We start from the raw sequence: 13,291 nt of genomic DNA, 5'->3' as shown, positions 1-13,291 counted from the left end.
TGTGTAATTTATAGGACAAGGAGGTAAGGTTCAAAAGACAATCATTAAGACTCACACAGAGATGGCAACTACACTTTCACAAGCACACACTGTGAACTTTACCTTACAACGTCTTGTCATGACTAGCAGTTATCATTCTGATACTTCCAATGTACATGGGAATGAATTCACTTGGCATATTGATTTTTACTAAAGCTCTTCAGTTTTTGTTTTTGAGATGGGGTCATGCTTTGTCACCCAGACTGGAGTATAGTGGCATGATCTTAGCTCACTGCAGCCTTGAACTATTGGGCTCAAAAGAAGCAATTCATTTTAAATTTAAGCAAATATTGAATAAATTTAATTAAATGTAACAATAGCTATAAAAAATGAACTTATATACAAGTAATCTGTTTTATTGCTTACATATGAATTGCACAGTGAATTTTTACATTTCAAAAACTAACTTTATTACATTTAATACAGATATAAGCATGAATAAGACAAATTAGTTCCATTTTCAGACAGGAAGAAAAACATTTTGGGTAGGGAGAAGTTAACTGCTGGTAAAGTGTAGTATTATTATTCTAAAAGATAATGAGTTCAGAAGTATTAAGGAAGTATGTGTATGTACACATAGGTATTCAGGTAAACAAGAGTAACAATAAAACTCTATAAGCGATCACAGACAACACAAGTACAGGAGGAACATTGAAATGTTAACTGTTCAACGTCATGAAAGAAAGAGTGATATAAGCAACTCTATACAGCAAAAAGAGAATGAATAACAATTTATTGAGTTTTATTTATCTACAAAAATATAGCAACACAGTGAACTTCACCAAATCCTAAATATTCAGTACCTGAACTGGCTACAACACCGTGTGCACACCCAGTTCCTGCAGAATCTCCTGCAGATATGGGACAGTCAGCCAGTGAAAAGATCCATTTCTTGGGAATCCTTGTCAACAAGACCAGTTCAGAAATCCAGGATATATAGAAGCCTACTGTAATTTAAAAACAGTAACAAAAACCCCAACAAAACCCAAATCAACAAAGACCAAGATAAAGATGTGATAAACATTAATTGTAATGGTTTTCCTTTACATGCAATACATGCATTTTAAAATCACTAAGAAACACGAAATTTTGTAGAGCAAAGTTTGTGTTTCACATAAGTGCAAATGAATATATATTTTATTTTTTATGCTATTAAATTATATATATTTTTTCCATACAAAAGCACACAGTGTTAATCTATAAAATGACATCCAAGTGGATGATGATTGTTTTTGCATGTCCCCCTGCTTAGATTTTTTTAAAATATATAGTCAAAAATTAACATCCTTCTTTAAAAATACAGAAGGAAAAAAGGGCAATAAAAAAAATACAACTTGGCTTTACTGACTGGTGAAGCATTTTACCTGATCAAGAGGCAAAGTTCCAGTGACAACTGCCACAGGGCCCTTTAGTCCTCCAGTGGTAACGACTCCACTGTCACTCTGAAACAAGTCTTGCTGATCTACATTTAAGAAGCAGCCCAGGATCTTTCAGTGTCATTTCATAGGTTTCAATGACTAGACTGGTTTTCAAGATGTTGCGCTTTTGTTTAAGTATTCAGAAATTTTCAAGTATGCTTGTCCTATTATCGTTTCCTTACTTTTTTCTGTTTCTACTAAAGGTGCCCAAATAGCCATAAACACAAACATCCCATTCTTCACTGCAATTTTTTAAACAAAAACAAAAGCCAAAAATTAAACTGTCTTCTAGGCTACAGTTTTTGATATGTATGCTGTTTTATGTAAAAAGAAATGGAATCTGAAAAGATAGAACTATAAACAGGTGACTTTATAAAAATGTCCTAAGAGAATTTTATGAGTTACAAAGAAAGCTGTTCATTTTACCATGTGATAGAGTTCACTAAGATGTATGTAATGTTATGGGTCTGTCAGTGTATGTGTTGAGTGCACCTGTGATCTTGGTAGCTGAAATCAAAAGCAGCTGAAATTGACAAACTTTAGCACACTTGATTGTTAAAACACAGGCAGCTTTTCAAATATAATATAATTGATTCTAAACAGATGTGTACAAGTCACAGTTCAAATCTTACAAATTAAAAGTCCATCTGGAGAATTTTTTGACTATGAGGATTTAAAACAATATACAAATGTAAATAAATGTACTCTTAATGGAAATCAAAATGTACAGACTCTTCACAGGTGAACTAATAGCTGTTTTAAATGTCTTTTTTTCTGCACTAAATATATATCTCATTTAATTAATGGAGCCACAGCAAAATACTACTATAATTTCAAAGCACAATAATAATACTGTAAACTAATACATCTTATGATGTAAAAATATTGCACAGTTTGGTACCCCAAGAGTAAGCTCTACACTTCTCAAGCAGAATGGTCAAACTCTTGGCAGGAAACACAGTATTACAAGAACCAGACAATTAAAAGTATGGCGTTTTTAGGGTCATATTCGAGGAATGCTATTCAACAGATGTCCTATTATTGTGAAGAAGATGAGGAATGCCTATCACATATTATTATAGTAACTGAATAGCAGGGTGCCTATCCCAGCTTATCTAAAGCATGGGGACAAAAAGCCACCGAACAGTTTTGCAGCCCCAGGACTAGGAATATATTTAAATGTATCTGCCTTTGCAGAAAACAACAAAAATTCTACATCTAAGAGGCTGTGTAGATGTTTAAGAGATAAACAATTTATACAGTTTCAGTCCTCTGAAGGCTTACTTTTTAAAAAACATTACATTTGTGAAAAGTTTAAAATATACTACTTAACAGTGGAATAAAGTGAAACCAAAACATGTTCAACTTAAAAAGGCAACAGGAACCTCAAAGCAAATTAACATGGCATAAATCTATCTTCGAAAGTACTCAAAATTATATATAGCTCCAAAACTTCTAATATGGTATGCCAAGCATTTGGTTAAAGATATGTTCCATCATTATTTTCAAGACGTATGTTAATACACATTAAGTAAACCCTGAAAGCTCAGCTTGGCCTTAATTTTTAGGCTTTACAAATCATATGCTGAGGTCTTCATGAGCCAATCAGTACACACACAGATCTGGAAACTTCATCTCATAGACTGGGACAGATTGGTATTGGGCATGCCCAGAAGTAATGGTCAGTGTTCCTGATGGACTGGGAGGAGGACTATAAAAGAACAAAAAAACATTGTCAGCAGGTGTACTTACAAGCTGTTCATTTCACTGAGTATTCTATCTACTATCTGCGAATATCAAAGTCAGACTCCTTAATTGCAGCGATCAGTGCCATTGTAGTTACTGGCCAGCTACAAGGCTGCATGGGAAACAGACTACAGTAGTGTCAAACTGTTTTTAAGTCTAAAGCAGACATTTTCCTTGGAAAATATGTATACACAATTTTAAATGCGATTATACTCTACCCATTCTTGTGAGCTTTGTTTCACTAGTAAAAAATTATTTCATGTATACAGATATTATCTTTTTTGATGACAGAATGGTATTTCATTTTATATATATATATATATATATATATATATATATATATATATCATACTTGATTTATTCCAGAGAACAAATGCAGGTTCATATGGTATTTCATTATATATATATATATATATCATACTTGATTTAATCCAGAGAACAAATTCAGGTTCATTTTCATTTTTTCATCATGATAAATAATGTTAACAAGTCTGTTCTTAGACACATACATAATTTTATTCCGACTGGTTGTCACCTTGGTTTATAGTCTTACAAGTAGAATTTCTGCATCAAAGTGTACTCAAAATGTTGACTTTGGTACATACATATTGCCGGAATGCCAGCAATTTACACTTTCAGCATTTCAGTGTACCTTTTACATTGTTACAAATATTAGATATAGTCAGTCTTTTTCAAACAGCTTTGCCAATCTGAGAGGCAGGAGGTAATTCATTCTTATTTTCATTTTTAATTTTTATGTTACTATTAATGGTAAGTATCTTTGTAGTATCCATTTTACGTTTCTTTGAAAATGTAAACTGCCTATTTAAGTCCACTGCCTCTAATCCTACTCAGATATTTTTCTCTTATCAATTTGGGAAACTAACCTTTTGTCATATGATACAAATGCTTTCCTCCAATTCATTATTTAATTCTCAACTTTTTTTGTTGCCAAATGCTTAAAAACCTTACCAAAAAAATCAATTATTTCCTTATAATTTTTAGTTTTTTAGTTATGCTAAGAAAAACTTTCCCTCTACTTCAAGATTACAAGAAATACTCCTGTATTAATTCTAGTGTTTTCTGTATTTTTCTGAACAATGAGTGAAGTTGTCTATCTTGGTAAAAGAAGTGAAGTGGAAATCTTCCCCCAACCCCTCTCACTGGTCAGTAGTGTTCAGCAGTTGTCCAAATGAGATCAACTCAACAGTTGCTCTTTTCCTTGAAAATCTGAAATCTTATCTTTACCACAGATACCTTCTATACTTGAATTTTCCTCTCTTCCACTTACCCATATGCAGCTCCAATCTAATGTAAGTACCAAAGATCTGTCATATGTTTTTCTACCAAGCAAGGCAAATGCTCCCTTGTTTCTTTCTACAGCATTTTCCTGACTGCTCTTGCATGTGGATTCTTTCACATTGCCCTTAGCATCATTTGTTCAAATACTTAAAAAAAATTATCTTACTAAAATGATAGCTTAATCTACAGAAAACTGATGTCTATATTAACTTCCTATTCAAGAATAAGATGTTTCCATTTATATAAATATTCTTAAGCATATTTCAGAGATATATAGTTTCTTCATGTAAGTCTTATATACTTCTTTGAATTTATTAGCTCATGGTTAAGAATGTTTTCATTTTAATTAATAAATGCACAGATATTAATTTCATATAATTATTTTTAACTGCAAACTGTCCTCGATTGTTAAGTTATTCAGTTGGTTTTCTTATATTTTCCTGATATATCTATTTTTGGTAACTAACAATAATTTTGCAATTTTTCCAGTATTTACAATACATTTAAATTTTTTATTAAGGGATAATTTTCACAGAATGAAATAAACTGATCTTAAGAGTACTGTTTGACAAAAATTGACAAATGTATACACTCATGTAAATCACACCCATGTAAATCATAGCCCAATAGAGATAATGAGCACTTTCTTTTCTTTTTTTTTTTTGAGATGGAGTTTTACTTGTCACCCAGGCTGGAGTGCAATGGTGTGATCTTGGCTCACTGCAACCTCTGCCTCCTGGGTTCAAGAGATACTGAACACTTTCAATCACCCCCAAAATGTTTCATGTCCCTAACCAGTCAATTTCTCCCCACTCTGACATACCCATACACATACATCCACTTGCAACAACTATGTTCTGATCTCTATCACTGAAGATTAGTGGTGCTTGTTCTTAAACTTCACGTAAATGGTCTATACAGGCTCTATGAACAGTCCAACAAACTATCTTCTTTTATGTCTGATTTCTGTTACTTAATATGTTTTTTAGATTTATCCCAAAAATTGTGTTCCTTTTTATTGCTGAATAGTATTTCATTATATTATCACCATTTGTCTGTTCTCATGCTAATGGACATTTGGCAACTGTGAATAAAACTGTCATAAACATTCACATATGTCTTTTTGTGAATATACTCAATTCTCTCATTTTATTGGGCACAAAATGGTATCTTATTTAAATTTGCATTTCCTTGTTAACTAATGATTTTAAACACTTTTACACATGCTTACTGGAGATTCAAACATTCCTTTTGTAAAACATCCACTGTCTTGGTCATTGAAAATTGTCTTTTTATTTTTCAGTTGTAGGGGTTCTTTATCAGATATTGGTATTGTGTATACTGTATTTTCTCAGTTTGTGGTCTGCCTTTTCATTTTCTTACTGGAGTCTTTTAAGGGTAAGTTTTTAATTTGGATGAAGACCAATTTACCAATTTTGTTTAGTACTTTGTGTGTCCTAAGAAAACTTTTTGCTCATTTTAAGACTGAGAGGACTCTTTCCTATGTTTTCTTTTAGAAATTTTGGTTTTAGCTTTTACATAGACATTGATTACCTAACTTAATAATTAATGTTTGTGTTTGGTGGAAGGTAGGGATTGAGTTTAGTATTTTTCTTTTAGCTTATCTAGTTGTTCCAGGACTTTTGTTGAAAATATTTTCTTTTCCTCATTAAATTGTTTTGATTCCTTTATCAAAAATCACTTAAGTTTTTGATAGGACTCTCCATTCTGTTATCTTGATCTCTTTGTGTACTCTTATACCAATAATGTCTTGACTACTCTGGCTTTATAAATCAAGTATTGAAATTAGGCAGTGTAAATTCTTCAACTTTATTTTTCCTTTCCAAAACAGTTTAGCTACTCCAGGTCCTTTGCACTCTGAATTTTAAAATCAATTTATACGTTTTTACAAAAAAAAGTCTGTTGGGGTTTTGACTGGGATTTTATTGAAGCTACAGATCAACTTGAAAGAAACAGCATATAAACAATATTTAGTCCTTCAATCCATGAACATGGTATATCTCTCCTTTGTTTAGGTGTTAATTTCTCTCATTCATGTTTTATATTCATAACAGAAATCTTACATACTGTTAAATTATGGCTAATTTTTTTAAAGCTATGTTTAAAAATTTACTCTTGCAATTGTTTGTTGTTAACACATAGATATACAACTGAATTTTGAATACTGACCTTGAATACTCTGAATCCTGTGACCTTACTAAAATTCATTTAATTCATGTATTAACTCTAGTAGGGTTTTTTTTTCTTGATTACTTAAGATTTTCCACATACACAACCATGTCATCTGTGAAAAGATAATTTTATTTCTTCCTTTCTCATATTTTTCCTTTTTTTACTTTACTTACCTAAGACTTTCAATACAATGTTGACATGCTGAGAGTAGACATCCCTGACCCAGTTTTAGGTGAAAGGCATCAGACTTTCACCATTATACATAACATCAGCAATAGATTTTTTATAATTACTCTTTGATCAGATTAAGTTCCCTTCTATTCCAAATTTTCTGATAATTTTTGTCTTAAATGAACATTGAGCTTTTTCAAATGTTTTTTTTCCTGCCACTGGTGTGATCATGCAACTTTGCTTTCTTACTATGTTAATGTGGTGAATTTTGCTGACTGATCAATTTTCTAATGTAAAACTGATCTTGCTTTCCTCATAGTCACCCCATTTATTTAGGCCATATCATCAGTTTTATACATTTGCTAACATTTTGATAAAGATTTCTGTGACTTGTCTATAATTTCATTTTTGTTAAAATATCCTTGTCTCATTTTAGTGTTGAAGTTATACTGGCCTCATGAGTTAGAAAATGTTTCTACCTCCTTTGTTTCCTGAATATATATGAAACTGGTATTATTTCTTACCTAAATGTATGATAAAAGTAAGCAGTGAAGTTAAATGCATTTTATTGTAGGATGCTTTTAAATTGCAAATCTATTTCAACAGTTATAGGGTTATTTGGATGTTTTACTACTTTTTGTGTCAATTTTAGTTAGTTTTGACTTTCAATAATTTTTGCCCATTTCATCTAAATTGTTGAATTTATTGTCATAAAATTGTGTATAACATTCCTTTATTATCTATAATTCTTTTTTATTTATAATATTGGTAATCTGTGTTTTCTCTCTTTTTCTTCCTTAACACTGACTAGAGGTGTACCAATTTTATCAACCATTTCAAAGAACAAACTTTTAGGTTTGTTAATATTTTCTATTGTTTGCCTATTTTCTGTTTCATTGACTTCTGATATACTTAGTTTAGCTTATGTTGTTGTTCTTTCTCTAATGTCTCATCAAAAGTCATTAATTCACTGCTTTCAGATCTCTCTTCTTTGCAAGCAAAAGCATCTAAACATATAAACTTGCTCCTGAGCACGATTTTAGCTTCATCTTACAAAACTTTGATAGGTATTTTCAGTTTAAAATGTTTTCTAATTTGTCCTGTCATTTCTTCTTTGAGGTATGGGTGTCTTTTAATTTCCAGATATTTGAAATTTTTCTAGATATGTGTTAATGCATTGTAATTTTTTTTGTGGCAAGAGAACATACTCAACATGATGTCTTAACATGTCAGTTTCCTGACATTTACTTACACTTGTTATAGTCCCACATTTATCTATTTTGTGAATGTTGTATGTGCACTTCAAAAGAATCTATATTCTGTATTTGCCTAGCATTATGTTTTCTAAAGGCCACTTAAATTGACTGAAATGGTTCAAATCTTATATCCTTTCTGCACTTTTGTCTTGTTAGTTATGTTTTAGTACTCTTATGAGAGGAACATTAAAATTCGCAATTATAATGCAAAGAAACAGGAAACTATTGTGAGAATAAGCAGTGTCACACACATTTCTCTCCAAACTATATGTATCTTGTCCTTTAAATTCTTTGACGTGTGTGTGGGGCCTGGGTGGGGGGTATGGGTGTGTGGTGTTCTAAGGGCCTTTTCTACTAATTCCAATAACTGGGTTATCTGTGAGGCTGCTTATTCTCACTGTATTTTACTGCTTCTTTGCCTTTCTTGTTTTTTTTAAACCATACTCAGGTATGGTTAAAATGTAAATGAAAGAACAGTGGGAGCGAAGTATAATATTGTGTGTTCGGTTTCTTTTATGGAGAATACAAACTCTTTCCACTGTCTAATGGTTAGGGTGAGGCAAATTAACAAGAGAAAATGTATCAGACAGGACCTGAAAACTCTGAAGACACATTTCTATAAAGTCTATTTAGTTTCTCCATAAGCTATTCCAGAGCTACTGCTTCCTAAATAGGTGACCCTGTATAAGTTACCTAACTTCCATGTATCTCTGTTTATAAACATGTAAAATGAGAATAATCACTGTTTGTTAGAGTCTGTTGCAGATACTAAATAAAATAATACATTTAGCACAGTGCTTAGAACAACATAGGTGTTTAAAAATGTTAATCATTAGTAGCAACTGTTCAATGAAGGTAAGTATTAGTAGTAGTTGTGGTACCAATTAAACAGAATTAGTTATAATACTTATTCTAAAATATTAAATTCATATAGTTATGTTAGTTTGACTAAATGTAATATGGTGATCTCTAGCAACATTCCTTTTAAGAACATCAGTTATGGATTTGAATTTTGACTTTGCCACTCACTAGCTGTATGACCTTCAGCAAGTTATTTTACTTTTCTCTAAGCCTTGGTGTCTTTCACGTGAAAAATAAAAAAAAAAAAAATAGTATCTACTAGCTTTCAGGGCTATGGTGAGGATTAGCAGAAATAATAGATATAAACCATGTAGCATAAGATCAAGTACAGAGTAGACATTTACTATTAAATGTTTGACATTTAGTCATCAAAGAAGTAAATGCCCATACCCAGCAATTTTAATTGAATCCTAAGTCTAGCACAACAGTCCCCGACCTTTTTGGCACCAGGGACCAGTTTTGTGGAAGACAGTTTTTCCAAGGATGGGGACTGGGGGGATGATTTCAGGATGAAACTGATCCACCTCAGATCATCAGGCATTAGATTCCCATAAGGAGCATGCAACCTAGATCCCTTGCATGAGCAGTTCACAACAGGGTTCCTGCTCCTATGAGAATCTAATGCCGCACTGATCTGACAAGAAGCGGAGCTCAGACAGTAATGTTCGCTTGCCCGCCGCTCACCTCCTGCTGTGGAGCCTGGTTCCTAATAGGCCATGGGCCAGTACAGGTCTCTGGACTGAGGGTTGGGGACCCCTTGTCTAGCACATATTGAATGTTTTAGTCTGATTTTCTGTTCTTACATTTGGTAAATGAGTGATTCTCAACTTAGAGAGTGTAGCAGGAATGGGAGGGAAATGTCTCGAGTAAGATATATAATGACAAAAATGTGCCTTGCTTATGAAAGCAGAAAAAAGACAAACAAAAAAGCAAGTGGCCTAGAGCATTTACCTGTCTCTAATATTAATATAATACAGGGTTGAAGCAAAACAGACTTAATGAATCAAGTTAAAAATATAAAAGATATGGCAGATATAGAAAAAATTTCCAGAAGCATAGACATCTCTACTGGCCACCTCTCACAAAGGCAGGTTTCCACACTGAAGTCAATGTAAGACTATGTGGAAGTTCCTTCTTTAGATGGAACCTAGAGTTTGCCTCTCCTTCCTTCAGGTGCTACATTTCTTATTAATGTATAGACATAGGATAATTGAAGAGCATAATAATTCACAACAGAACTCAAATGAGTATGATGTAAAAAAACTAAAGGAAAGTTCAATAATTCAAATGAGCCATCTGCATAAGTAGACTTATTACTGCCCTGAAAAGAACCATGAGGCTGACATATTAAAATGCAGTTTCTGCAGGACAAAACGATTCAATATGAGCAATTTCCTAATTAAGCATAATATTAGAATATGGGTCTTTCAATATGGGTCCAAATGTACTTAAGAGATCATCAGGAAGGAATGAATAATCTAAAAAAGAAGCTAAAAAGCTAGAGGACAACTAGTCAAGAAAGGGTATCAGACTCTGCCTAAAAAACAGAATCACTATTAAGCAAAGGATCACCTATATGATCTTATGTTAATCCTAAATGAAAAGCATTACTTTAACATCATAACTTAAACATAATGAACCACAAATTCATAGGGGTCTGACAGTTTCTATTCGTGTGTGTGTGTGTTATTGCTATTGCGATAACAAAACCCTTACCGTATGGTGAGTTCCAATATTTGGGCAAGTCTATCATGAAGCAAATTTGCCTGCAAAAAAGAAAAAAACGTTGAGAATGGTTTATTTTCTAAGTATCTATATATAATAATATCAATGTAATTTAAGAGACAAAGTATAATTGTGACTATTAAGCTGATTAATTATTAAGTACACAATGCTTTAATGTTTTGGTTTGATCTGTCTTATCTATTAGAATTTAATGTAAACATTGTCTTTTTTTCCCTTTCCTAGTCTCAATGTTAAAAACAAATCAACAAACACATAAAACAAGATACCTGCAGCAAAATCATGGAAAACCACTGCAAAAAACTATCAAAACTATAACAATCACTAATACTTAATTTGGGAAAACAGTTCCACCATTTCCATCAGCTTACATCACACAAAGAAATTATTTAGGCCTCATAGATATGCCTTCAGAGTTTTCAGTCCTTATCTGATATATTTTCCTGTGTTCTGTTGATTTGACTAAAGCTTGGAACTTATCAACCAATCACCAAGTAAGAGTTTCCACAAAACAACAGTCCACCCACAATCCCTTCACCGTTTTTTCACTTACTTTGGATTCACACTGTGCTGCTATTTCTTCAAAAGGTGCTTTCTGAAATTTCTCTATCACAAGACGCCTCTTTTCCTTTTCCTGTTCTTCCGTTCCACTGGTATCTATACAAATATTTATAAAGACTCATTAAAGGGAATACATAATTTCACAGAATCCAGTCAATGACCATTAAGAGCTAATGATATATCATCCAAAATTAAGGGCAATTTACAGGGCTTTTATAAGAAAAAAATAAAAAGGCCTAACATCCATGAAATGTCTTGTTTAAGGCTAGAAAGCACACACACACACACACACACAAAACCCAAAAAATCTAAGGGTTAAAACTACACAGCACAAGATTCTCTTTCACAGAATGCCTTTGTCTCTCTTACCAAAAAATGGCAAGGGAACGGGAGCTTCCTACAAGTCGAACTACTTCACGGTCCTTCCTGAAGGATGATTCTTTTATACAACTATGTTCTTGCACATATGAGGTACTACATAAAATATTTGCTAAATTGAATCTTGGTACTAAGCGGAATAACTGAAATAAGAATGGGGTCATTTGGAACCATGTTGTTGTAGCCTTTTCCATTTATTCACCACAATTTGGAAAGGAATTTTCTTGGTCTTATGATGATGTATGGTCTGGCCAAACTTTGTGAGAAAGTAAATTAATAAATGTCTTCTTTTATATCACTGCCATAATTGTGTCTGTTTGTTCAGGAATATGACCCTGAAGGGACAAGACAATTCTGAAGCCTAAAACATGTAGCTAAATAAATGATACATTTCTACAGAAGCCAACAAGTTTCTTTGGTTTTGTTTTTGTAATGTCCCCTCTATGTATTCTGTCATTGAAAAAAGCAGCAGATAAAGATAAGTTAAATATTGGTAGTACTAACAAGTGCAAAATATCTCACCAATTGCTTTCTTCAATGCTTCAAAAGTGATTTCTTCAGTGTTACTAACCTAGAGAAAAGTGATAAGTGAAATTGAGAGTTAAAAAGGGTCAGTATAAATAATACATTTACCTAGTTACAAGTCATCTAAGAAGTTTTTCAGATTTGTTTTCTTCTTTGTGTTGGGTCTGAGCTGTGAGCTGTGATTATACTCCACAGTACCAAATAATCTCCACTTTTTCATTGGTTCTAACAATGGCTTACTGCAGGGGTTCCCCAAAACAAGTCTATAGATTAGCATTAGACTGCAATAATTAACATACCCTAGGCAACAAAACCACCCTTGAGTTACAGAACTCAGTCTCCAGTACTGTGATGTACAAGAAGATTTGAGTCCCATTGACTGAACACTGTGTTGTAGTAAACAATGCTCTGAGACAGTGAAGGCTGAGATTATACATAAATACATTTTTAGCCACGTGATAAAAAACAACTAAGTACTCTACAGTCTCTATGATTTTGGTACCACACACAGTTTACAAATCAAAAGTAAAACTAAGATTTTAAATGATTTAAAAGTAAGAACCACTACTTTGGGAAGTATTTCTCTAAAGTTAACCACCAATGTATAATCTCCGAAACTATCCTTTTAACTTATGTCTTTCAAGTCTCTCTTGCTTTGAGATACGTAAAAAGGTATGAAATCAACTGCTTTATGATAAAAAAGTCAGTAATACATTTTATGGCATCAGCACATTTTTAGGATAAATAATATATCCAGTTCCTATAGTATCTCTGAATAAAAATTAAGAAACGATACATGAGTACTTGCCTGGGAATCTGGTCATCCCTAATTTTAGCTCATGAGCTTCTTTTGCTAAGTCTAAGGCAGCAAGACTAATGAAAGCAAAAGACTTCATTCTCTGCACCTTAGCTTCTCTGTAATACAAAGGCTTTAGCTGGAAATCAAGCAGCAAGAGTTCCACTCCCTCAGTTTTGCTACTGAGCTTCATATTTCTAGTTGAAGTCAGATTAAACTTGGGAATCTTCAGTTGTTTTGTTCTAGATATTCGGAGCAGACATATAAGATTAGGCTCTGGCTGGTCAATTATTTGTACTTAT

General features: G+C 32.8%; 1 protein-coding gene across 3 annotated transcripts in view; it reads right to left on the bottom strand.

The window, feature by feature from the left end:
• Positions 1 to 424: 424 nt before the first annotated feature.
• EFR3A (EFR3 homolog A) overlaps positions 425 to 13,291 on the bottom strand; it is a 109,651-nt gene continuing 96,784 nt past the window's right edge. For all 3 annotated transcript variants that reach the window (XM_054498090.2, XM_054498091.2, XM_054498092.2), the window contains 4 exons: positions 12,191 to 12,239; positions 11,283 to 11,386; positions 10,703 to 10,752; positions 425 to 3,168 (listed from right to left, as the gene is read on the bottom strand). In XM_054498090.2, coding sequence (XP_054354065.1) covers positions 3,063 to 3,168; positions 10,703 to 10,752; positions 11,283 to 11,386; positions 12,191 to 12,239 — 309 coding nt within the window. In that variant the 3' untranslated portion in view covers positions 425 to 3,062. The remainder of the gene's footprint in view (positions 3,169 to 10,702; positions 10,753 to 11,282; positions 11,387 to 12,190; positions 12,240 to 13,291) is intronic.

Source organism: Pongo pygmaeus, chromosome 7 (genome assembly GCF_028885625.2).
Source record: "Pongo pygmaeus isolate AG05252 chromosome 7, NHGRI_mPonPyg2-v2.0_pri, whole genome shotgun sequence".
NCBI lineage: Eukaryota > Metazoa > Chordata > Mammalia > Primates > Hominidae > Pongo > Pongo pygmaeus.
The sequence above is the reverse complement of the archived record's forward strand: the minus strand, read 5'-3'. Positions and strand labels throughout refer to the sequence as shown.